Source organism: Myripristis murdjan, chromosome 9, assembly GCF_902150065.1.
Source record: "Myripristis murdjan chromosome 9, fMyrMur1.1, whole genome shotgun sequence".
NCBI classification, from domain to species: domain Eukaryota; kingdom Metazoa; phylum Chordata; class Actinopteri; order Holocentriformes; family Holocentridae; genus Myripristis; species Myripristis murdjan.
This window is the reverse complement of record NC_043988.1, coordinates 27,099,921-27,126,821: the sequence shown is the minus strand read 5'-3', so window position 1 is coordinate 27,126,821 and position 26,901 is coordinate 27,099,921. Positions and strand designations below refer to the sequence as shown.

General features: G+C 41.3%; 1 protein-coding gene across 1 annotated transcript in view; it reads right to left on the bottom strand.

The window, feature by feature from the left end:
- Positions 1–24,792, bottom strand: part of aacs (acetoacetyl-CoA synthetase) — a 55,526-nt gene extending 30,734 nt beyond the window's left edge. Inside the window, exons 1-10 of the mRNA XM_030060092.1 lie at positions 24,654–24,792; positions 22,593–22,696; positions 21,170–21,290; positions 17,874–17,987; positions 12,282–12,379; positions 10,468–10,582; positions 9,815–9,896; positions 9,472–9,625; positions 4,559–4,639; positions 1,926–2,050 (exon numbers count right to left, since the gene is read on the bottom strand). Coding sequence (XP_029915952.1) covers positions 1,926–2,050; positions 4,559–4,639; positions 9,472–9,625; positions 9,815–9,896; positions 10,468–10,582; positions 12,282–12,379; positions 17,874–17,987; positions 21,170–21,290; positions 22,593–22,696; positions 24,654–24,792 — 1,133 coding nt within the window. The remainder of the gene's footprint in view (positions 1–1,925; positions 2,051–4,558; positions 4,640–9,471; positions 9,626–9,814; positions 9,897–10,467; positions 10,583–12,281; positions 12,380–17,873; positions 17,988–21,169; positions 21,291–22,592; positions 22,697–24,653) is intronic.
- Positions 24,793–26,901: the final 2,109 nt, after the last annotated feature.

The window sequence follows — 26,901 nt, the reverse complement described above, 5'->3', positions numbered from 1 at the left end:
CTTCATTTCTAATGTCTCCTGCCTTTGTGACTCCTCATCTCTTCCTCTCCATGTTAAATTAGCAGTAATAAATGATGTTTATTGCAGGATCAATTGCCAAGAATCTCGCTTCCCAATGGGTTTATAATCACCCCCGATCTTTATTCATGGGTCTGTTCGGTGTGTGAGCTTGTGTGTGTACGCGCGTACATGTCGCCACATTGATAAACAAATTATAAACACATAAACGAAATGGGGAGGTTTGAAAAGTATAATATGCAAAGAAAACCCACCGCCTTTCTCACTCTGTCTCTCTGCCTCTTTCCTCCCTGTCAGCTGTTTCTACTTTCTGCCTCCCCCATTCTCTCTCTCTCTCTCTCATTCACATAAAGAAGGGAAAAAAAATCCATCCTTAGACAATTTTACACTCTTAGATATCATCAATCTTAGGTGAGAGTCGCACCTCTTATTCAGAATTTGCCTTCATTTGCATTATATTCTGGTCCACTGAGACTCCTGTTACAGGACTCTGGGAAAAAAAAAAAAAAAAAAACTCTTCAGGAGCCATTTGCTCCTACACCCAAATTAGGAGCCAAAATCTCATAACATGTCAAATGTGAAATTAATATTATAAAAAAAAAAAAAGAAATGTAAATATGTCAAGTCCCATACTTTTTTTTATGTGTGCTTCACTGCCTCACTGGACATTTTTTGTTTGGCCATTTCATTTCCATGTCAGCTGTCGATGTTCCTTGACATTAGCCAGCTAAGCAGTTCCTAAGTTATTAACTGTTGAACTGACGGCTAAGCTGAGTTTAAAAATAAAAACAAAAATACTTAATTGAATAAGTCATTCATTGATAAAGTTAAAAAAACAAAACTATGCTACCCTATGTTGGCATGATTCCCTCTCTGCTATTACATGCTGTGTTAATCTGTTCCATTCTTGTGATGGTGTAGCAAAGCAGGCAGACGCAGGAGATGAGAGAGTTCAGCACAAAATAATAGCTTGCCGCTGTGCATGCCTTCACAATTATTATCATTATCATTTTTTTTTTTTTTTTTTTTTTTTTTTTGCTTGTGGGGGATGGTCACCAATGGTGACTGGCAGCAAAATATGAGTCACAAAATAAAAAATAAAAAAGTTTGGCATTTTGGCGACAACTTTAGTCCCCAATCTGGAGCCCTGTGTCAGTGGAGAACCTGGTCTCTCTGCCTCCCCGATGAAAGTCTGCGTGATTGATGACTGGTGCAAAATTACAAGTCTAGAAATCAACCTTTACTCTGTGACTCTGACGGACTGACCCCAAAACCATTCACTACTATGTTTTATAGTTTTAGATAGATTTACTCTCTGCAATTAAACTCCATTTTGCCAGGTTTAAGATTAGGAACCTGGAAAATCTATGTGAAATCGTTGTTTAGTATGTTGGTTTGTCCCATAATTTAAAGGATTAAGGATTAACAAACACAAAACAACACAAGGGAAATGCTGGGTTCACAACCAACACCTGTTGGTGGTTGGACGGGCATATAATAGCATATAATAGCATATAGTAGCTTTTCAGGCTATTTGTTATGTATGTGTTTTTCTTAAGTTTTTGGTTGCTGTGAAGACCAAGTTCATATTAAAAGAAATATCAAAGGTTGCAAAAATGCTTTAAATTGAGAAAATGTTGAAGAAGAGCGTTTCAGTGTTTTAGTGGTTAAAATTAAACTAAAAAATTAAGACGGCTTTGTAATATAAATCAATGTTTAGTCAGTGACCAGAGAAACCACATTATCATTAAATAATTCTGGTTAACTTTGGTCAAGCTGTCCTGACCTTGGTCAAATAAATACCAGACTACACCCGTATGTGTGTGTGTATGTGTGTGTGTGTGTGTGTGTGTGTGTGTGTGTGTGTGTGTGTGTGTGAGAGAGAGAGAGAGAGAGAGGCTACTCACCCCAGCTGGTCTGTCAGGTTCCACAGTACATTCGGTGTGGGCATTAGTGGTGAACCGTCATATAAAACCACAGAGGCACCCACTGCCAGAGCAGACACCAGCCAGTTCCACATCATCCAGCCAGTCTAAATACGGTACACACACACACACAGACACACACACACACACACACACACACACACACACACACACACACAGGTCAGTTTTATCTGGTACATTCTTCGTCAAAATGAATAACTCCTGCAGACCATGAGTTTTATGTCTGTGGTTTTCTCATCTTTGCAGACGTCCTGCTTGTTTGTGCACGCTGAGACACTGCTGCACTTTGCCTCTGTTCACATGAGGATTTTGGGGGGAAAATATCAAGTTTTGATTTCTTTTCAGCTTTGCAGCCTCACTGCTGAAAAAAGGTTACAGTTAGGGTTAGCTTGTCTGCTACCCGGCTGGTTGAGTGACACTAGAGTTTGGTGTTACCATATTATTACTAATTTGGTTCAACTGCATGGAATTGAAATAATGCGAATGCAGGGTGTATGGAGAACGAATGCATGAGGAGCTCTTCTACAATGGCCACTACTCTATGCACAGCATGAGGATAATGATTTGGGCACAGCTTGATTCAACATATGTGAGTACACACAATCTAATATTTCAGTTGTGAGGTCCTGTACACGGCTCTAAACTGAACCCCAAATTCTGCAAACTGCTACTATGTGTGTGTGTGTGTGTGTGTGTGTGTGTGTGTGTGTGTGAGAAGTGAAATCTTGACAAAACGGCATTACACATGCGTGTGTGCATGTGTTCATTCCTGACGACATACTTCTGTGTCACAAATCACCACCTCACACAAACGCCTGATCACACTTCTGCAGTCAGCGTGTGTAAAACATACGCATTCACATACACACGCCACACAAAGGTGGTAGTTATCATCAGCATGAAACATGAAACACAGCGTCGGTCCATATTTATCATCAAAAGAGCCAGAATCTCTTAGAATAACTAATATTCACCGTCAGACCTGACCTTCACCACTCAATGCTGCTCATTAGACAAGATTTGTGTGTGTGCGTGTGTGTGTGTGTGTGTGTCTTGGTGACCAGGCTGAAGAAGAAAAAAAAAAATCCATATTTTCACCTTCACTTTGTAATGATGATCAGGTGTACCATAATGAGAAACAATAAAAACAACAGGAAACAATAAAAACAACAAGTTGCTTAAATGGCATAGCACTGCATGGCCCGGGACTCCACTTCTCTTCAGAAACCAGGTAAGACCATGGTATAGTCCATCTATTCCAAAATTTGCACTAGGCCAGAAGCAAATTACATTACTAAATGTAAAAGAACATCCCTAATCTGCTGGTTGGATTACTAAATCCAACCTTGGTATCAAAATAGTGTTGACGAGACAGTGAAGTGTCATAAGTCTGGCCTTACAGGACTAGACCACAATGGCTCATTAATGCAGATGTTTGAGCATTAGCAACCAGCGAGGACAACAACAAATATGCATCAAATGTTCTCAATCTTTGTTTCACTTGCAATGAAAAGAGGACTATGACTACTAGAGCTTAGATGTGTACATTTCTGGGTTCTTCTTGACCCCGACTAGACTTGCTGTGCTCTCGCCTTGGTTTGGATCCACTATCAACTCAAAAGTCACTGCCATGCCTTACTACATGAAGTTGGCAAGTACTCTGCAATTTATCACAGTTACAATAAAACATAAAATACAGTTAATGTTGTTAAAAACTGTGAAGCTATCTTTCAATCCCTCCTTCAGGTTTCCCATGAGGGATCTTTAAAAAAAAAAAAAAAAAAAATGTCTCATGTACTGATAAAAGTATTTCCTCATTCAGCACTTATCCTAATGTTTATTCACACGCATTTTCTGATGGATTTCTATCTTTTGCACTGCACATTGCACTGGTGTATGTGCACACATGTACAGCTACTCGTGTGTATAGGAGTGTCTTTATATAACAAGATTGTTTCTGTGACAAGTTGAGAGGAGGACCATACATTTTTGTGCCTCATGCTTTTTTATAGTCGGAGATGAAGGGGTCAGGCAATAAAGAAAAGCCTTTTAGTGCTGAAACGTTCCCGTGAGATTCTGTGTTAGATAAATTGTTGTATTGTTTTACTTTTAAGAACTCTTACGAGAAGAAACATTACTTTTCTACTCTACTAGTGTTGACTTCATTTTGCGAGCGAGCTGTAAATGTCAACACCAGGCATTATTCAGTAATCCAAGAACAAGGCAATTACTGAGGGACATACTGTATGTACCTTCTGAACTTTTGTGAATGTCTACTACTTAATGGAAAACATAATGTGTTTTTATACAAAACAATATAACATATACGTTAACATAAAAGGAGCATTTTAAGTACTGAAAATTTGCTTTCCTAACACATTCATCCATTCAATTCATTTTTCCAGAGCAATTTTGCAAAATGACAAAAGGCAGATAATTGCAACATGCTGGACAAACCCCAATCTGTTTAGTTTGCGCCTTTAGAACAGCCAGATCTAAAACTAATGTGAAAGCAATGGCAATGCAGTGTGTTTAGTGCAATATGAGGGTAAAAGGCCATGGACGCAAAAATAAAAAGACAGTTAAGGACTTACTGTGGTGTAGTAGATGATGACGTCACTGCTGGTCATGTTGCCGTGCAAAACGTGTTCCTTCAAGTGTTGGATGAGTGTGCCCTAATAAAGAAAGAAAGAGAGAGAGGGAGGGAGAGAGAGAGAGAGAGAGAGAGAGAGAACAAAACCATTTAACCGAATTGCTCGTGTTTTTTTATTACTGTTATTGATTATTTTTGTCTAACTATTATTAGTTATTTGCTAATGTTTGTAATACTGATGCTAGAAAAGACTTTATTCCTTTTATGCCAATGTGACATTGGATTTTTTTTAAAAATCTGACAGAGACAGACACATAGAGGGGTCATAATGCATTCATGTCTAGGTGGAACACGGAGGAGGCTGCCAGACAGAAACAGATGAATATAGTACAGAATCTGTTTTGTGTCACTGGAATATGCCATTGTCGGAAAAGGACGGACATATAGGTGAACATTTATATTGTGCCAAGTCGTGTTAACTCAGTTTCTTCCCTTATGTATCCGTAAACCTGTGCAGACTTCGGAAGAGAGATTAGGAATTAGGAATATCAACGTGTCCTTCATTTTGAAAACCCTCGTCAACCGTTGGCTGCTTCACGTTCAAAGAATGCTAGAGTGTACTGAGCTCCGAAAAAATATATATATATATATTTGGATGGTTTCAGCTTTTGAAGTGTATTAAAATAAAGACGAGCAGTCCATAAAATGACAAACGCCCCTCCATTCTCTCTGTTGTGCGTCAACACATCAACCTCACAGAGAATACATCAGCTCCATCTGTTTTTGATGGGAACAGAGTCTCTGTCTGGACACACCCATAGACATGGAACTGAGCAGCACTAACACTGTATGGGATTCTATGGCTGCTAATGGGCCGACCGGCAGCCATTTTTGGGGAACTTACCGAATAACATTATTGCTCAATGTGACAAAACAAACTATCGAAATTGTTTGCAATGGAACATACCCTCCCTGGTGATCTAAACTAAGATGCAAAACATTACATTTTGTCCACAAGATGTCGCTGTGGCTCAGATGGCTGATGTCATAGGGCTGTAATGAGCTTGCTTTTGCTGGATCTACTAGCTCAAGGGGGAAACTAGCACAGTTCATTATTGCTATGATGTAAGTTAAACCAATTCAGCTGCATCACTGCTGACAAATGTCTTAATTAACATTACAGCAAAGCTACTAACCTACCACAAAAGAGCACAATTACGAAAGTCTACAGTTGTTTTTACAGTCCTGTGACAACAGAAGGTATTTTCTGTTTGTCATGCATCAGACTCAGTTCAGCTTGGATCTTCAGCTCCCTGCCTTCCCTGACCTGAGCAATGTCTTCTGCCAAAATGGTGAAGACGCTGAATCCACGGTTAGTTTTCTATATGGATCAGTGAACGAAAGAGGAACGTGTTGAAGTATGTCTGATCAGGGAGACTACACGTTCCTCTAATAACATGTGAAGTATGTGAGCACACACGCACGCACACAAATGCACAAACAAACACACTTCTATTGTCAAAAAGGCCAGTTTGTGTTAAGTGTATATTCTCCCACACTGTCTAAACTATCACATCTGGATACATTAGTACCACTGTCTTAAGTATGTGTTAGTTTGCTTGTGTGTGTGTGTGTGTGTGTGTGTGTGCGTTAGTTGCTCAGTGTTACCCCTTCCATTTCCTTGGGGGGTCAGACCACCCCCCCTTGAAGGAAACAAAATATTTCATTTATGCTATTTACCAAATTGAGGTGCACTTGTTTCATTTCAGCTCACTGTGAAAGTCTCTACTGTGCTTTGCTGTCTTTTTCGGTTGTGCTAGTTTCTTTCCTCTCCTCCGCTCTCTGTGTTTCACCGAGAGCGGTGCTTAGCCCTTCCACACACACATGCAGTGGAGCGGAGGTGATACAGGTAAGGTGAAGACAACATCACTCGAGCTGGCGCCAACTCATTATGTTGCTGTAAGTGCAATAAAGCTTCCCAACAAGAGCAATTTATTAAGATAAATCCATCTAAAACCAGAGATGGACAGTTGTTGACCCAAACTTCTGAAATTCAGGTCAAAATATCTGCTATTTTATTTTATTTTTTTTTAATTCACCTAACTAGAATGCCTGCTGCGGCCCATCAACCTCCCAAACGAGATCAACCTGGGGGAAACACTGTTGTTTGCCTGTGTGGGATCGCAAACACAGGTGGGTACGTGTGTGATGGTGCAGCATGGACATTTATGTCTGTTTGTCCTTGTGTTTATGTGTGTGTATGTGTGTGTGCAGGCCTGCGTATAATCTTTGGCACGGCTCAGCTGCTGTACTTGTCCTTTTGGTGCGTGCCATCTTGCCGCTGACAGCATGTTAACAGAGCCCTAACAAGGCAGAGAGCGCAGCAGTGCTGGGGCTAATTGGTAGAGCCAGAAAGGACTGCCAGCATCGCAATACGAAATGTTTTCACCAGCGCATTACGGTCCAATTATCGGCTGGACGCGGACAGAAAGAGAGGGGTAATTTGGGTGGATGGGCGGAGGGGGGAAAGGGGGAGTGGGGCAGAGGAAATGAACGGAAAGCAAGAGAGGGAGGCAGAGAGATAGGAATAGAAACTGAAAGGACGAACGAGAAAGAAAGACCGGATGAAACAGAGTCTGTGGGAGAGGACAAGTTAGAGGAACAGAGACAGAACGAGGAAAGATGCAAACAGTGAAACCAACATGAGTAAGAGAGACAGAACAGGAGAGGGAGAGAAAAAACAGAGGAAGGTAGACAAAGAAAGAGTAGAAAACAAGAAGGAAAAAAGAGAGGAAGACAGGGTGTTGAGAAGAGAAAGAAAGAAATAAGATAAAAAACATAAATACAGGATCCCGAAGAAAACAAACTGAGGAAAGCCAAGAGAGAATGGAGGCATGTTTAGGACAGAGGCAGCGCGGCAGAGAGAACGTCCTAGTTTCACATAAGATGTCTATAAAAATGTGTGTGTTTGTTCAAGTGTGTGAGTGTGTGTGTGTGTGTGTGTGTGTGTGTGTGTGTGTGTGTGTGTGTGTGTGATAACCAGTGTTGAATGTTGACTGCTTCAGCCTTCAAAGTGCCATTGCCCTTTCTAAGTTCCACATTCATCTCACACTCACAGACATTGTGACTGCATAGGGAAAAACCTTGTTGCTCACACTCACTCACACTTTTTTTCCTGAGGACACGCAGCCTCTCTAATGTCTAGTAATGGAGCGCTGCTGCCATCTTGTGGCCAAGAGTGTAATAGCAAGACAACCAATAAAAAATGGAGACGTTTTTACTGCACTTTGGCTCAAACTGTAAGTAAAAGCCCGCTGTAAACCTCAAAGGACTGGTCTTTAAATTTAAAAAATTTTGTAACAGTATAGCAATTTGGACCTGTCCAGGGTGTTTCGGGTATGGAAAATGGATGACTTGCTCTTAATACAGCAATTCCATTCCTCTTTATAACCTTAAAAAAAAAAAAAAAAAAAAAGATCTGTACAATACAGGGCATGATGATGGAAGCAGGATAAATTCATGGAGAGTTTTAAAAAAACAAGTAGCTGTGACACTGAAGGACAGGGAGCTCACTGCTGTTGTTGTTACTGTTAACATTTTTGTTTTAATTATATTGCCTGTACTTTTTAAATTCTATGAATTGGTAAGTTGTGTGAATGTGCTCGACAAAATATCACGCAGGCCACTTCACATTGTTCAAATTTGTGTGTATTTGTGTGTGTGTGTGTGTGTGTGTGCATGCATTTTGCAAGCATGTCCACGTTGGAGATAAAAATGTGGTCCCGCCAGGAGAGCTGTGCCAACAGATGTGACCAGTGCCTGTGCCTCTGTGTGTGTGTGTGTGTGTGTGTGTGTGTGTGCGTGTGTAACAGCTGTGGAGAATGAGTCCTTGTCCCCTCAATGTGTTTTTTTTGGCCTGTGCTTATGTGTAAATGTGTGTGTTTGAGTGTTTTCTCATTTGTTGGTGCCCTTTCTGAGAGTGTGTGTGTATGTGTGTGTGTGCGTGTGTGTGTGTGAGTGCACGTACACGAGAGAGAGTATCAGCTTGTGAACAAGTGCTTTTGAACAATATACTATAAGTGTTCAGTCCTGTTGCAAAATCCATGTCTGACCTCAATTTAATCAGCAGTATGTATTTCTCTACCTGTGTGTGTATGTGTGTGCTTACATATGTGCATATGCATGTAAATATGTATACACATGTTAAGACTTGAAGTATACTCTACCAGCCTACTACAATACTAACATATCAATTTAACAAAGAAACTGTCTCACTATGTGCAAAACTAATTAATCATATGTAAAGGGAGCTGGAAAAGCGTGCATGAATCCCAAACAAACGTGTTGTGCATTCTTCAAAACATTTTTTCAGCGTTGGCTGTCTGCCTAGGATTGTGTTGTCTGCGAGGCCAGACCTATTTCATTCATTCAGGAGAAAAACATTCCCTGGGAAGCGTTTGTTCTTGGGTCAAGGAAGGGGCTGATGGATCAAACATGGTGGATCTATTACTCTCGTATGGAGCAGCAAATATCACAACATGGAGCCCCGACAATCACTTTATACCTGTACTTACAGCTGCCATTTTGAGCCAATCTGTGTAACTTTTGAAATTGCCGAAATGAAGTGAGATCATGTTTCATTTCACCCCAAATTCTGACAAAATCCAATCAGTAGACAAAAAACAATGCAGCATGCCCTTTGAGCCAATGAGTGTAATTTTAAAGATACAAAAACAAAAAAGATGTGAAATCCCATCAAGTTTCCACGTTTCAAAAATTCAACACGCAGTTTGTGAGACCCAGTGTGCCAAATGAACAGACGAATAAACAAATTAATTGAAGGAGGCTGATCCTTAGTTATTCCCTCAATTTCATGGTGGAGTGGCAATTAATGAGAGCCAATGTGTTTCTTACCCCAGCAGAGTGGACCATACATTTAGGAGCTCCCGTGGTGCCAGAGGAGTACATGATGAAGAGAGGATGGCTGAATGGAAGTTGCTCAAACTCCAGCTGGGGAAACTGGTCCCCCTCGCCCCGCCCTGACGCCAGGAAGTCATCTAAAAATACACTGGAGCGATGGGAGATAGGAATTTATCAATACAGTATATACCCATAAAAGTAGAGATATTTTTAAAGCACATGCGGACTGTAGTAGTCAATATACTGAAAAAAAGGAAATAAAAACATTTGAGTCTATTTTGAAATTTTAATATCGTTCCCCTTGTAGTGCAAACCACCCACAGTCACACCTACGTACCTGTTGGGGATCTTGGAAAGGTCGGTTTCATGTTTGGAGCGAGCATAGGGAATCACCACTACTTTCTTCAGGTCTGGCAGACCTAGACAGAGACACACACACACACACACATTGAAAGACCAAAGCAACAGGGCTACTGGGAGATCTTAGGCTTTTGAGACTGCAATCACAAGGGGCGTCCCAATGTTTCCCGGAGGAACATCTTCATAAAGGTTTCATGAATCTCACTGGTATTTCAATAAACACATACCGGCGTTTTCCCAAGGAGCCCTTCAGGGATATTTTTCCACAGAGAAGCTCTAAAGGTGTTTATTGAGTCCCTTTGAGTCTTACAGTGGAAGCAAGCAAGTCCCCCTTCATACATTAATTCTGCATTATTCTGCATTAGTACTACATATAATTCTTTCTGGAAAGCTATAAACTTGAACCCAATTAGTGGATTCTAGTCTATTACTCATACCCTAATGTCTCTCTAACAGTTCATCTAGTCCGCCAGCCATGTTTGCGGGCTCAAAAAGAGGTCAAATATATGTCTTATTTCTCCAGTGTGAACTAAAAATAATCTGGGAGGAGAGTAAAAACCAATTTTTTTTTTTTTTTTTTTTTTTTTTTACAAAATGTGAGGAGTCTGTGAACAAAACATGGATGCCAACCTTTGACAACGCTGGTCAACTTTTCCATGTGATCATGTGTTTTGCCGTTGTAGACCACAGCTGCGACAGAGAAGATCAGCTTGGGCTGGATCTGAGAAAACCTGTCCAGGACACCCTGAGAGACAGACAGAGAGAGAGAGAAGAAGAGACAGAAAAATAGAGATTATTTGTTAGGCTAATATAGTCTTTCTGCTATATGTAATCTCTCTGAACTCCACCACATGCACACAGTTCATTTGATTGTGCAGAATGGCATACCCGAATTCAAGAATAATACCAGCATTTACAAAAAAAAAAAAGAAAGAAAATGAAAAGTATGTATGTAAATAGTATGTAAATATGGTCTGGCAGAAAATCCCAGGTCTTCAAAAATTGTATTTTATGAGGTAAAACTGGTTGATTTTGTCCTGGCACTAATTTGTTTGATATTCTATGATAAAGCAATAATCTTAAAGCAACATTCTTTCCCGTGGCCAAGATGTGACTGGTGACTGGGAGTTCATGTGATTAGGGAGACACTAAGTGTTTCTTGAAGAAAGAGACTCAGTCCACGGTAGGAAGGATGGAATATGTGAAGAACTGGAGGCAAAATTGGTGAAATACACATTTATTTTACTATGCAAATGTGCACATTAATTTCTAATTAAAATCACATTATAAAAATAAATAAATAAATAAATGTCTCTGCTTAGTGTTGAATATTACAGAATTTCACTTTTGGGTGTAGTTCTCCTGTTTTGCTGCAGGGGGCGATAGTAGATCAGAAAAAAGAGAAAAGAGCAAGCTGACAAAAGAGACTATTGAGGAAGGGGTTACCCACAGTGTGGGGTGGCCTTAATCACTGCACACGCACGCACACACACACACACACACACACACACACACACAAAGAGGGCATTTTGTTTAAAGATACTCATTCCCCTTTACTCTGTTTGTGCTTGTGTGTCTGTCTTGCTGTGGCCCTCCATGAATGCCTGCTCTTCAAGTGGGGGACAACAAATACTTTTGTAGTTTTGTTATGTGCCAGTGGCCTTTGGTATTGCTCACTGTGCACTCACTGACCTACAGACCAGTGATTTTTAGACTGAGGGAGGGACTACCTACTATAAGAGAATTTACTAAAGGGTTACGAGATATAAAAAATATATATATATGTCTGATACACAAAACTGTGTGTAATTTCTTTGATGCATAATTTTGTTTTGTTTTTTCCTGTGTGAAATAACAAATATTCACGACACGTAGGCTTCCGATTTTTAATCATGTAAAATGGCATTCAAATGGAAAAATAGAGGTCACCATTTGGTGTCAATGTTCTAAATTTATTGTGTTTCTATTTACAACAGGGCATAATTTGGCAAGACTATTTTTGGGGTACACAAGCCAAAAAGGCACCGTCATCTGGGACTCTCTTATGGCCCTGTGTATCTAAAAGGGTGAGGCAAGGCCCAATATGGCACTCACAATACATTCAGAATTGAAGGAACTGTCCCTCCAAAATGGCATGGTTTAGATTTGGTTATTTGTTTGTTGAAATGTGATCTGTTTAGGTGAGATTACGAATCCCAAAGGGGTTCATGAACCACTGACCCCTACCCTGTTCCCATCTCCAGGTTGACAGATTGTGACAAAAGTGGCCTCAGCAACAGAAACTAAACGCTGGACAACCAAAGAGCTCATTTTCTATTCTAATAATGTAGGTTAAGATTTTTGACATTGCCACTGACAAAAATGCTGTGGTAGGCTCCTTCTCAGTTTATTACACCAGAGGAACTGGAAAACAAACATAAACACAGACAACACATGGCACTTACGTTGACTCCAAAGTCAACGGATGTGGAGCTCCAAATGGCTCCAATGCTGGCAGCTGCTAACATGGCCTCCACCGCATGGATACCATTGGGGAGGTAACCTAGAGGAAGGAGAGAGGGAGGCATTCAATTATCACCCAGGGCACTTACAGCATTTCATTCTTAAGCACAGCGGAGATCATAAATGTCTTGGCGGAATATATCCCTTCATCTATCTCGGAAATGGTTCCCAAGGACACAATAACACTTTACACTGAGCGGAGGGGGAGGGCACTCAAATCAATAACCACCACATACGTGCTATATGAGGAATATCATGGCAGAAAAAAGTGAGTGAGAAAGAAGTGAGCTCTCTCTCTTCAATGCTGGATTTCCCTCCCATATGTTTGTTTAACCTCGCTTCACATCAGTCACACTACAAAGACGCCTTTGCTCTTTTCTTGTAAGGGTTGACACTAAATCGTGACAGCCAACATTTCTCTTTCAAATTGTTAATATTTTCCCTATTTGACGTCATTGTAGCCGTGCTGAGAATAAATTTTGGCTATTTAAGCTGTGGAATAACAAAACTACAACATCAAACAACAAAACGGTGCCAGAAATGCAAAATAAATCACAAATCAAAGGTTTTAATGTGTAAATGTGTTTCATGTCAGGATATTTCTTTAAGTAAATTACAACCAGTTCAAGGAAGAATGGAAAATGGCCACAGTTCACGTATCTGCAGACAGGCACCTGTGACATGAAGTAAAAAGAAGCAGATAGTCCAGGAGGCTACCAGAATCACACAGGAGCAGCTGCCATGCCACTTTCAAATACCAGGATGTTGGGTGGAAAATGTGTGTCCGTATCTAACACTATAAAAAAAACATTTTTACAGCCAGAAGCTTCAGCCAAATAACGTGACTGGTCAAAGGTGTCTTCCAACTAATTCCTGCAAAGCAAAGCGAGACATGCTTTACCGGTTTCTAATGTTGCTAATTAGCAGTTTCTAGTTTTCTCCTGTGCGTGTGTGTGTGTGAGTGAGTGAGTGAGTGAGAAGCTTAGAAGATCAGTAGGCTATCGGGTCAGCCCACTGACCTCTCTGAGCCGCCCGAATGAGCTTCGGTCAAAGCAGAATTATCTGGTTAACACACACACACACAAACATACAGAGTCAGGGCCGCAATTACAGATTTTAAGAGAGGAATTCAAAGAATGATGCCTAATTGTGGACAGATATCCCTGCAAGAGAAAGGCGAGAGGAGAGAAGGGAGGAGGATTTATTTCAGCTATCAGCTACCATGAAATTCACCAGGACTGTGGAGCTCACATGTTTGGCACTAAAAAACTCAGGTTACAGCTATCAGTTAAAGGAGAAGTTCACTATTTTGGAGCCTAGGCCCAATTTACAGATTATCTGGCATCATCCTCAGAGGCAGAGACCTTAATTTCACTGTTTGCCTCAGTTTTGCTGCTGCTTTTTACTATACTGCTGCATTTTTTTTTTCTGCAGCATTGTTTTGAACACCAAACTGTGATTCTGTGGTTTGTACTGGTGATAAATAAGTATTGTTGATTGATCAAAATGTTTGTATTATACCAACACATCCAATGCAAAGCACTAGGCAACAAGTAAGTCTTTCCAAGTGGGTGCAAACTAGATGTGACAGTTTGCTACAAGTCGCCAAATGAGACTTATTTTTTGAGGTTGAGAGGAAAATCGAGTGGAGAGCCAAGAAGAGAGACGAGAGAGAGAGAGAGAGAGAGAGAAAGAGACAGAGGGAGAGAAAGAGAGAGATGTGTGTTTAGCTCATGTAATGTTATAAAGCTTGGCTGGCTTTATCAGCTAAGTGCTCATATATCTCATTTAGACCAAAGACACTGACAGGACAAACATTACAGCTAACCCAGGGACAAGGACGTCTCACTCTCATTCTCTGTCTCTCTTACAAGGTGTAACTGAGCACCCTTCTTTTTCTTTTTTTTTTCTCCGTTACAAAACACACGAGCACAAACCCATGCTCATCAATATTTAGATGTTACCGGCCAGTGTGAGATCAATCTCCCAGGCATTCATTCACAATAAGACGCAGGAAAGGGTGGAAAGACGGAAAGAAACAGAAAAACCACGGGAAGGATTGCAAGAGAAGGAGTCTCCCTTTCTGTCCCTCACTTTCTCAGCCTGTCCCGCCCTCCATCCTTCTCGTCTTTCTAATGAGATTCCCACAGAGCTTACGTTATTTAGCTAATGGATCTGCCTGCCACAGCATCCATCTCCCTTCTGAGCACACACACAGACAAACACACACACACACACACAAATTTGTGGTCATTCCTGGACAGAGTAGCTCGGTATGAGCATGAATGCCCATTTTTGACATTTCCGAGTCAGAACAGTAAACTAAACTTCCTGGATATAAGAAGTCAAGGTGCAACCTTATGACTTAAAGGAAATATTGAGATATTATTTGACAGCCTACATGACGTGACTGCACTGTCTTACTCAGCGTGGAGAATAAGGCATCAGGGAGAATAAGGAACTGAAGCTGCATTTTGCTTTCTAAAGTATTTCTGAAGTATTTGCGGTATTGCAGAATACAGCAGAGTTAGTATGCAGTGCACATCATGATGCCTGACGTCTCACTGCCAATTGAAAGGCGTCGTGATATACTAACAGGGTAAACCCAAAACAGTGCAAAACTCGAAATACATTCAAAATGTATCATCCATCTGAGTGGAGAATATAATGCACCGGAGATACAAAAAAAATATAGGCCTACTGTGTTTTGTTGTCAACAGATGAAGTATTTTTGGGGTGTTTTGCTCCGGCTTGTTCCCGTTTTTGCCGACCCCCCCATGTCTTTATTCACTCCTTTTGTAGGTGCTGCCCACTAGCAGCCAGATCTCAACACAACAGCTGAAGTAAAGCTAAAGTGGGCTAAAAAAAAACCCCAGAATTTATCAGCAGAGGTGAGAATGTCTTTTCATATAAGCCCCATTTAGTATTCGTCTTTAGGAATATCAACAACAATTTGAAAACGGCCGTTTTTCACTTGCATCTGAGATACCAAGCCCATTTCTAGAGAAGTTAACTCAGGATAAATAAACAGGTAAAAACCTGTACAGCAGAATTTGGCTGATCCAAACCAATTGGTAACCAGAGTAAAATGTCCCTACCTCTTAAATAACACTGACGCAAACAAGTGTATTAGTATCATTTGTTCCAAAGCTAGAGGTAAAACCTGTTTGGCAGGAGAAATTAATTTCGTTGACTGCACTGACAAGGACGTTTTATGTATTTAATGTATGTAAATATTTGTACAGTTATGCATATGTATATTTTCACATGACCTGTTTTTTTCGTGTGTGTTAAATCCCAGTGTAACTCCCTGGTGATGTCATACCACACAAAGCAGTACACACACTTCTGAGTCATGGTGAATATCTGGCACGGAGACGTGGAGGAAATAGCAGTGGTGATAGATAAGACTCAAAGCAGCTACATGCTCACAATCACATACACACACACACTTCAGAGAAAGACATAATAGACCAAGCCTAAAGGTGCTTTATAGATGTAGCCACTGCAAAAGTCCCACCTTTCACTGAATGCTTACTGACCTACTGCTGGACTTCCCCTAAGGATTTTTTTTTTCTTTTAAATCCACATTTTGCTTTCCTTTAAGACATTTTAAGCCGATTTTACGGCTGTTAGTACTAGTTGACGGTGTCTCTTAAAATGTATGTAATATGTTTATAGTGTATAACATTCAGTCTGAATTCATGCCCTGACTAAATTCTACGAGAAATTTTTATAAACACCAAACTTTGCTTTGTCTTTTGACTCGCTTTGCCAGGGAGCTACAGAAGAGAGCACAACAAATATTTAAGTTTCACTCGCACCTGTAAAGAGTCACACCCATATATCCATATATAGAGTCGACAAGAAAGATTTGGAATCTTCCTCACAGCCAATTTAAGAAATTATGTTTGCATACTCTACAACTTCAGGGATGACTGAAACTCTCGGGAAATATTGGGAACTACAGTATATTGGCTACAATGACAACAACAGCACAAATCTATAGATCTGGCTTTAGTTGATACTAATAGGTGATGACAGTTTTTGAATATGAGGAAACAGTGGTGATTACCATGTTTTCTTTTCCTCACTACGCCTGTTCAGACTGGGCAGTTCACTGGCAACAGCCTCTGTTTGACAATCCCGGTGTAACTGTGCTCACTGATACTGCTGCTTTAAGCTACCAGCACTTGTGAGGACGTCCCTGTAGAGGACTCACAGGCAGCTAACAACACATTTCTGAGTCATGGCTGGACATGTTGCAAGGAGACAGGGAGTAACTTTGTTTTTGATTACTTGGCACCTATTCAGACCACATGTGAAGAGGAAGCAGCATGATGTGCATTATTAAAAAAAAAAAAAAAAAGCAGGAAACACACGTCCAGTGATGCTTCTATCTGTGCAGCGCCTTAAAAGCCTATTAATTTTTTCAACCTTACTGAACCCTTTCCAGCAGCCACATTTAATGCAGCCTGACGACTGAAATATGACGGTTACATCACTGTGCTCCTGAATACTGAGAGCAGCAATTCTTTTTCAAAGGTCTTGAACCAAGCTAAATGTACGCCGGACACACCGGATCTTGTGATGTCACCTGGACTGATTCATACTCCTGACAAGTATCTTCGAGATAATCAGGAGCCCTTTGCGCTAGAAAGGAGCCATTTTATCCAGTTAAAGTGACTTCTCACTGTATGGAAACTGTGACCTAAAACCAGCACCGCTGACCAGCTTGTTTGGTGGAAAAAAGACAAGGGAGGCAACAATTCTCCTCCAGGTTTTTGAAATTCTTAACTTCATTTCAAGATTTTACCCATCTCAATCCTGGGTGAGGGAAATGCATAAGACACACATCTAACCTGTAAAAGCCTGTGATTACACGGGTCAACTACCAAATGTGAATGTGTGGAACTGTGTGAACGTGAAGCAGGGCGTTGTGGAAAAGCTGCACGAGCGCTGAGCAAATCTTTTCTATATAAATACAAACTCTGGGGGGAAAAAATGAATGCTGTCGTTCAGAGTGAGCCGTGTGTGTGGGTGTGTGCCAAAATGGGCTGCCCTTCTGTACAGGCACACACACACACACACACTCACAGAGACAAACACATACACACAGACACATAGCTATGGCAATGAGAGGTATGTTGAACTCAAGCTCAAACAAAATGAGAAGTTCCATGTTTCGAAGATGAGAGAGAAGGAAGAAGAGAGGACACAGGAGAGGATGAGGAGGTGGAGGGATGGAGGGATACTGAGGGAGTGAAGCAGGAGGGGAGTAATGCTAGTAGAAAGTGACCCGCCACCCAATATCATTATTTCACCAGTTTTCCAGATTTTTAGGACCTCTATATGATGCCAAAGTGGTTGGTAGGTTTTTCTAGTCTGCCAAACACTTTGGTAAGTAACCAGCCATCATCTGGAGAATGTAGTTGGCAGCTAAAAACAGTAACACCATGGTAAAGTAATTAGAACAGTAACAGTTTCTAGTTTCCTCAGTAAGACAGAGAGCAGTGACGCTGATGAAGACTCACCTACGACCCTGTCTCCTGTCTGGACGCCCATCTTCCTCATGGCTGCAGCAAACAGCGCCACATCCCGCCTCAGCTCCCCGAACGTCACCTTCACAATCTCCTCATTTGCCTCCGCTGAGAAAGAAAGACACACATCGAATGAGAATGAAGCAGCAACTTGCCAAACGTCATCAGATGCATGTGGGAAAAAAATGAGCATTTGAAGTATTTATCCCCCAATATTAACAGACTGTCATCACAGTAGCTGCAACTAATGATTCTTGTCAGTGTTGATGAGTTGTTGTTTTTTTGTGATTAAATCGATATATCATTCAGTTGATAAAGTGTCAAAAAGTGAAAAACACTCAGCAGATGTTACCAGAACCCACAGTGGTATCTTTGAATTGCTTCCTAACTCTGACCAGCATACAGAAAAACCCAAGGCATCAATCTTTTTAATGATATAAACAAAAAGAAATCAGAAAATCCTAGCATCTTAGTGATCTCAGTAAAGCTGCAATCAGCTAATTTGGGGATTTGCACTTGATAAATGGCTGGAACCAGTCATCAACTATCTAAATTGCGATTGCAAAACTTTCTGTGGAGTCAACTAATCAACTAATCAATCCAAAGTACGGAAAAGAGTAAACTCATCTACCAGCTGTATGAGGCATACTGTCATCCAGTTTTATATAGCACATTGATTTCACTGGTCAAAAGTGAAATTATCTTACATTATATCTGAATTACACTCTACAGCATGTGTGACTACTGCAAATAGGCTCAGGCCTTGTTAATTCATATGCTTTTGGACCACTGAACACTTTATAGCTTTCAGAGAGCAATATTTCCTCTACCCTCTAATGTTGTTGTCAAGCTCCCGGTGCCCTCAGCCCATCTCGCTTTATTTGTACTCATAACACTTAATATCATTCTGAATACAGACATTAATTATGATCTGCTTTTCCTCCTATTAAATGAAGGAGTGCTCTCTTCAAGCATCTACCCATGGGATAAAAGAGATGCAGTTTTTTTTTTTTTTATTATTATTTTAGAAGAGACCAAGTATGCAATTAGAGGCTCAGATAATACATTTACACTGGCATGGCAGCCTGCGGCTTACAGTGCAAGTGTGCTGCACATTGTCTCAGACCGCTGCCCCGGCTAAATTAAAGTCATCTGGGATGTCATCCACCTCTTTGAAGGTGTATGCAGGCCATTTGTCTTGTGGTCTTCCTGTACATTTATAATATATAAAGTTATTTCTTGGTTTGGATTTTCTTTTTAATACCACTTTGTCAATACTGTCTATGTTTACGAGTTGGGATAAATAAGGAAGCAGCAATGGCTTGGATCAAACTTTACAAGTATGACAAGCAATGTGTGTTGATGGTTTTAAGAAACAGCATGAATCTCATTCTTACACTCTTACTTTTAATTAATCATACTTTTACAAATCATTTTAGTTACCTTAAATAATTTAATATTTCTTTTATGTTATTGCTTTTTGTATGTTATATACATACTTGATTGTTCTACCCTCTAACTATCTTCTCCTAAGATTTTGTTGTTTTATTCTTCTTTTATTTTTTCCAGCCTGTCTTTTTAAAAAGCCTGTTTTACTGACTTTTATTTTCTTTCTGCTAAAGCACACTGAGCCGTATCCTGCAACAGGAAAGGTGCCATATAAATACTGTTTATGAGTACCAATACAGCAATTGACATTTTAAGTTGACACGGAAGCAGATAAAGAAAGAGAAAAGGATGGCAAAACTACAAGAGAAATAGAAATAGAAAAAGGGATATGGAGATAGAGCAACAGGACAGAGTCACAGACATGGTCATGACTCTTATCTCTCTAAATAATAGCTTACCGACATTCCCAGCAGCTCAGCACAATGAACAATGAGCCTTGTCATAATTGCATTACAGCTCTTCAGTGGGTGTGGACTGTATGTGTATGTGCAAGAACCTGCCTGTACACACACACACACACACACAGAGATAAAGACGCACCTATCCATTAGTATATGAGAGTCCTGAGAGGCAGTGCAGGGAGCAGCAGCTAATCTAATTACAACCTGGCATATTACGTAGCCTTACATTCACCGCTGTATCGATCCAAACCCGCTCATAATGCCCTCTCAGAATAAACCCTCCACTCTTTCCCTGTCTGCGTATTCCTGTATTTCTTTCTGATTAGCTTACTTGCACATAAAAAAAAAAACACGAAAATGCAGTAATGAAATGTCAGGGAAATACTAATACTATAGTATTTCCTGCTGAAAAAGATCAGCAAATTGTATCTGCATAACAGCCTCTAATTCCTACTAATTTAGAGTGGACAGGCACAGTTTGATGGTGTTCTTCAGCAGGAAATAGTTCCCAACAAAGCTCTTTGCCTTCCATGTCATTGTATTTGGAGAGAGCTGTTGCAGTTGAGTTCTTCACATGCTTTTTTTTTTTTTTTTTTTACAGTTTGAGCTCCACATAACTAAACCCATCTAGTCCCATTGTTCAGGTGTGCTGAGAGACAGCGAAGGTCAAGGCAGACTGGGAACGTCACCACATGGTAAATGGACTGCATTTCTACAGCCCTTTTCTAATCTACTGACCACTCAAAGTGCTTACAAAGCCTGCCTTACATTCACTCATTCTCACACGCTGATGGCAGAGGCTACCATGCAAGGTGCCAAGCTGCCCATCAGGAGGGGTAAGGGGTTCAGTGTGTTGCTCAAACACACTTTGACACGCTCTTTGGAGGAGCTGGGGATCGAACCAGAAGCTTCCAATTACCAGGCGACCGGTCTACTGCCTGAACCACGCCACCTCATAGGCCCCCTGGGTCCCAGGTCTAACAGAGCCAGGGCCCTGGTGCATTGTGCATTCTGGTTCATTGGACAGGCTCTGCTAAACTTAAATGGAATGAAACCGTAAACAGCATCATTGGCAACACCTGTGCCAATGATTCCTCCATGCATTTTATTCTCTTTTCAAAATGGCCACTGTGAAAAAGGCCTATTTTCAAGGATGGCCTGGAAATGCCTTTGCATCTTTTCAGCATTGTGCACACACACTACACAACTGAGCACTGATGAGGTGCACTCATTACATGATCTGTCTCCTGGGAGGACGAAGCCCAAGTCTGAAATTTCTACTCACAAAACCTCACACAGAAGTCGAAACGTGAAAAGTGCCTATTGTTGTTGTTGTTATATTATATATTACATATAAAATAACTTATACATTTATTTTTATATTTAGAATGTATATTAATATTTATATTTGTGTTTTATAATGTTCTTTGTTATACTTACTGGCAGCGTAGAGCGCTACTTTGTCCTGGTCTTTGTGTTTTAGCAGGTTCTCTGCATAGTTGAGCCGTGAACCTTTAAACCACTCGGGAACATCTGAGATCCGTTTGGACGCATCCACCACCTACAATACACACAAATGCACACACAAATGCGCGCACACACACACACACACACACACACACACACACACACACACACACACACACGGCAAAGGAACAGCATTGTTATTATGACCCTCCTGATTTGTGATTAATTCCTCAGTTTTCCTTTTTTCTGTAACCCTGAAGAAAAGTACTGTGCACAAAATAAAATTAATAAATAAATAAAATAAAATAAATATAGATATTAGATGATAGGCATTTGTCATTACTCTTCACTAAAATTGATTTGGTGCTGCTGTTATTCTCACAACAAAACACAACTGAGCACAATTCCTCATGAAATCCAGTAACAACAGTGGGATGCAGCGGGCTGAACCCTTTTGCACAACTGTCATGAAATGATATGTGTGCTTTATTGAGTGATTTACTGCCTCCCTGTCATCCACCCAGAGTGTGCTGCGATAAGCTCCAGCCCCTCTGCAACACTGGAGAGGATTAAGTGGGGAGGGAGGATGAACGGATGGGAAAAAAAGAGAATGCCATCGTGGCAAGTATGTGTCATCATATGTGATATCCTTGTGTAAATTAGGGGAGTGTAAACAACATGACACAGCTTCATAATCCGGGACACACACATTACACACCCACTTCTGACTGGCAACACCCTGGAGGATAGACAGTGAATTCAGTAATGAAGAAAAATAGGAATTCAGGCACTCCAAATTAATTGAAAACTTGTATTTTCTTACACTTGGCTTGTTGAAACAGACAGGTCTTTGAAAAATCACCATTGCTTTTTTGACACAGGGTCTTTCTAAAAGGTATAAGAATGCACAAAAAGGAGTCTCCTTTCAACTGATTTAGACGTTCGCTGATTCCATATTTTAGTGCACCCTGAGGCTGCTGAATCCACGGTGTAAACCAAGGGATTTTAAGTTCAACAAATTGGTTAAATGCATGGGGAACACCATTCTACACCTTGAAGTCTTCATATTATAAACAGGTTGGAAAATTACCATCAGTCACCAGCCAAATAATTCTGTTGAATTTTGGCTGCAGATGATGATTTTGTCCTTTTCAGCAGCCACTTTGGCAGATCAATTCAACTGTAATATGGTTCTCTGTTCTACCAGTCACTTTAGAAGATAACAAACTATCATTTTGCTGCCCTATTCCATTTAAGAAAAAAAAAAAAAAATCACACTTGGCTAATACTTGCAAAAGTTGTTGCCTAATTTGAAGTGGTGACAGAACTGAACGATGTGCATTTCCTACCCGTGCTGTTCAGACCAGAGGGAAGGTTTACAGTGTGACAGACTCACCTCTTCGTATGTTTTGGAGCTGACGATTCCACAGAAGCGCCACACTTCCCCCCAGAACTCTGGGTAATTCTCCACCGACCACTGATACAGGTCGTTGTAGTTTGCTACACAGAAGAGAAAGAGAAACAAAGAGATTATTATAGATTAATAACAAAAATATTACCTAACTGATACATGTTGTAGTGGCTCTGGGTGAGAGTGCCAGCTAAATGTTAAGCTGCTACAGCTTGCTAAAGGATGGAGGGAGGAATCGGACATTAATTCAAGTATCAGTGTAGTAAATCAAGTCAATTACCACATCGATTACTTGGAACATGACTTCTCTCTCATTTTTCCAGTCACTCGTACATCAAGCGGGAATTCAGACAAAACTCATACAAGCGGCTATGCAAAAAAGCGATTATGTTCTGAGGTAATCTGTCTGGGGTTATTAGAGATATTCTTCTCTGGACCCTGCACTTGGCAACAAGTACAGAAAAGATGTCAACCGGTTTTAATTAACTGATTAATCAAAAACCGTTGAGTGTCTTACTGCACATCTAAGCCTGAGGTAGTTCCTGTGGAAATGCGAAATTAACTCAATGGTAAATTCACTTAACGTGTTTCCGTCTTGGGCAATTCAGCTATATTTACATCAGCATGTTAGGCCTAGGTATTTATCTGATGCCCTAAGTGACAGGGATGATTCATGATAACTGCAACAGAGTAGAATAAGCCTCCATTACAACATCACCAGCATTAAAAGCAACCAAAAGTAAGGAAATTTAGACAAAAATCTGGCACTTTGACAAACATTACACACTCTATTTTGCAGTAAAATTAAGATGTCTGGTAAAATGGTGAAAACAGCAAATGGATCTTTGATTTACCAGCCATTACAGCTGAGGGGCAACAAAGTCAGTCTCTGTCCATGCTAAAGAAGTGTGTGTCCTTAGCCAATCCCCCTGCACATCCTACCAAACTGGCAAGGTAAACACCAGAGTGGGATGCTGTGGTGGTGGTGAGAAACTGTGTCTTCTTCAGCTTCTTTGGTGGGTAACAAACCACAGCTCTTTTCTATTCTAGAAAGCAATTCGTCAGGCATTAAGGAACCATTGTGGGTGCTGGATGATAAAGTTTCCTGGCATGCAAACCCCGTAAGCTTTTCAAAATGCCTGCGAGAACCCTGCAGGCTCATTAATACGCTGAAAATGGGAAGCATGCAACAACAGACGCAGCCACACAAAACAGCAACTTTCACCACAAGCAGTGCAGCATAGAAGAGAATAGAACTGAATATTTCATTTCAGGGTCTGCAATGACACATGGAATGAACTGAGACGTTTTTGAAAATGTGCATTGATTTGAACACTATGTCCTCCTTATTTCCATCTTGCACACTCAGAGAGAAAACACACGTCTCTCCTCTCTTCATTCCCCCTCCCATCTCTCCAAAATTATGTAAGACTCTCCCTCTCTCTCTCTCTTTCTCTCCTCCCATTCATTCAATAGTCGGCCGACCAAGTTTTTGTGCATTCCGTTCCAGCTCCACAAACCACAGCATCAAGCAGACAGCAAATTGTCTGGTGACGACTTCTTTCATTGTCAGGCAGCCCTGCAAGCAGGCAGCTGGATCTTGCAGCGGCACTGTGCAGGCGATGTCACGTAACTGCAAGGATGGCGTGCTGTAAACAGTGGCTTATTTGTGTGCATTTTCTGCAAGGAGGGACGTGGGCATGCTCTGGGACATCCTTCCTAAAAAAAAATCTGATTTTAAAAATAGGTAAATGGGTTGCGTGCATGCAAATTGCCAGTGATTAGGCTTTTATGGAGCTTTTGGCAGTGGCAGACGTGTGGTAGCCAGCTACTGCACAGTATAAAGTAATAAAGGGTAGATATGGGCGGAGGGTGGAGAGGCTCTGTCTCTCCCTGGGTGTGTTTCTGTATCCCTCAGTGTTCAGCGCAACTGTTCAATTCAAGAAGCTTGACACGCACCATAAAATCAGAATACGTGCACAACAAATTCCCTGCCTGTCTGTTTCCCTCTGTGTCAGTGTGTGTGTGTGTGTGTGTGGTCCTCACCCAGATTAAGTCCGTAGTCCTTATTAACCTGTGTCCTGAACCTGTCCATCTGTGTGTTTCTCTTCGAGTCCGGGTACCACAACACTTTACACTCCATATCCATAATCTTCTCGCTCTTCCCTTCCGTGTCTTTGGACATCTTCGCTGCGTCCCGTTGTCGGCTGCCAAAAAAACAGATTAGCTCGACTCCTGAGCTTCTTGTATAACCTAGAGTTCACCTGTCAGGATGGCGTTAAATCAGATCACCAGCTAGCTAGTTTAGCTTGTGCCTTAGTTTCAATGGCTGTGCAAGTCCGGGACGTGTGTCAGCAAGCAACTGCCTGAGCAAGCGTGGAGCTCTCAAGGATAAACTGAGAGGCCCCGCCCCGGCGGCTGACGCAGCGGGCCGAGCTCTGTTCAAGAACCCCCCGTGTTCAACATGGAGCCAGGATAGTTTCTCAGCTCAGGGGCCACTGAAGCCCCTGATCTTAGGGTTGCTCCAGGAGACGTCTCCAGCATATTCACATGAATGGTAAATAAATTGAAAAACCGCTATCAAAGGTCTTATGGTGTCGGCAGAGCAGCTTGAAAATGTCTCGGCATCGATTCCACAAATCTCTGGGACTCAGCTGAAAGCAAGGAGCACCATTCTTATAAAAGCTGCTGTGAATAAGAGAGGGGTATTGTAGTGGGGTTGCAATCCCTCCCTAAACCCCTCATTACAAAGACAAGTGCACATTTGAGAGGTCAGTGCTGCAAAAACACAGACACTGGTCTGCAGGGACGTCAGGGTGGGCAGTAGTCAAGTGAGCCGTATATTCTGGATGAAGGTGTAAGTGCAGGCCTGAAGGCTTCACCCTTACATTGAGAAGGTCCACTGGTTCTGTTATGAAGTGTTATGTTGTGTGTGTGTGTGTGTGTGTGTGTGTGTGTGTGTGTGTGTGTGTGTGTGTGTGTGTGTGTGTGTGGTCTCCTTAGAGGGAAGGCTCACTGCAAATCAATTCAAAGTTACACTTTTATGATGAAACACAGGATATACAGTACAGGCCAAAAGTTTGGACACACCTTCTCATTCAATTCGTTTTCTTTATTTTCATAACTATTTACATTGTAGATTCTAACTGAAGGAATCAAAACTATGAATGAACACATGTGGAGTTATGTACTTAACAAAAAAAGGTGAAATAACTGAAAACATGTTTTATATTGTAGTTTCTTCAAAATAGCCACCCTTTGCTCTGATTACTGCTTTGCACACTCTTGGCATTCTCTCCATGAGCTTCAAGAGGTAGTCACCTGAAATGGTTTTCCAACAGTCTTGAAGGAGTTCCCAGAGGTGTTTAGCACTTGTTGGCCCCTTTGCCTTCACTCTGCGGTCCAGCTCACCCCAAACCATCTGGATTGGGTTCAGGTCCGGTGACTGTGGAGGCCAGGTCATCTGCCGCAGCACTCCATCACTCTCCTTCTTGGTCAAATAGCCCTTACACAGCCTGGAGGTGTGTTTGGGGTCATTGTCCTGTTGAAAAATAAATGATCGTCCAACTAAACGCAAACCGGATGGGATGGCATGTCACTGCAGGATGCTGTGGTAGCCATGCTGGTTCAGTGTGCCTTCAATTTTGAATAAATCCCCAACAGTGTCACCAGCAAAACACCCCCACACCATCACACCTCCTCCTCCATGCTTCACAGTGGGAACCAGGCATGTGGAATCCATCCGTTCACCTTTTCTGCGTCTCACAAAGACACGGCGATTGGAACCAAAGATCTCAAATTTGGACTCATCAGACCAAAGCACAGATTTCCACTGGTCTAATGTCCATTCCTTGTGTTTCTTGGCCCAAACAAATCTCTTCTGCTTGTTGCCTCTCCTTAGCAGTGGTTTCCTAGCAGCTATTTGACCATGAAGGCCTGATTGGCGCAGTCTCCTCTTAACAGTTGTTCTAGAGATGGGTCTGCTGCTAGAACTCTGTGTGGCATTTATCTGGTCTTTGATCTGAGCTGCTGTTAACTTGCGATTTCTGAGGCTGGTGACTCGGATGAACTTGTCCTCAGAAGCAGAGGTGACTCTCGGTCTTCCTTTCCTGGGTCGGTCCTCATGTGTGCCAGTTTCGTTGTAGCGCTTGATGGTTTTTGCGACTCCACTTGGGGACATATTTAAAGTTTTTGCAATTTTCCGGACTGACTGACCTTCATTTCTTAAAGTAATGATGGCCACTCGTTTTTCTTTAGTTAGCTGATTGGTTCTTGCCATAATATGAATTTTAAC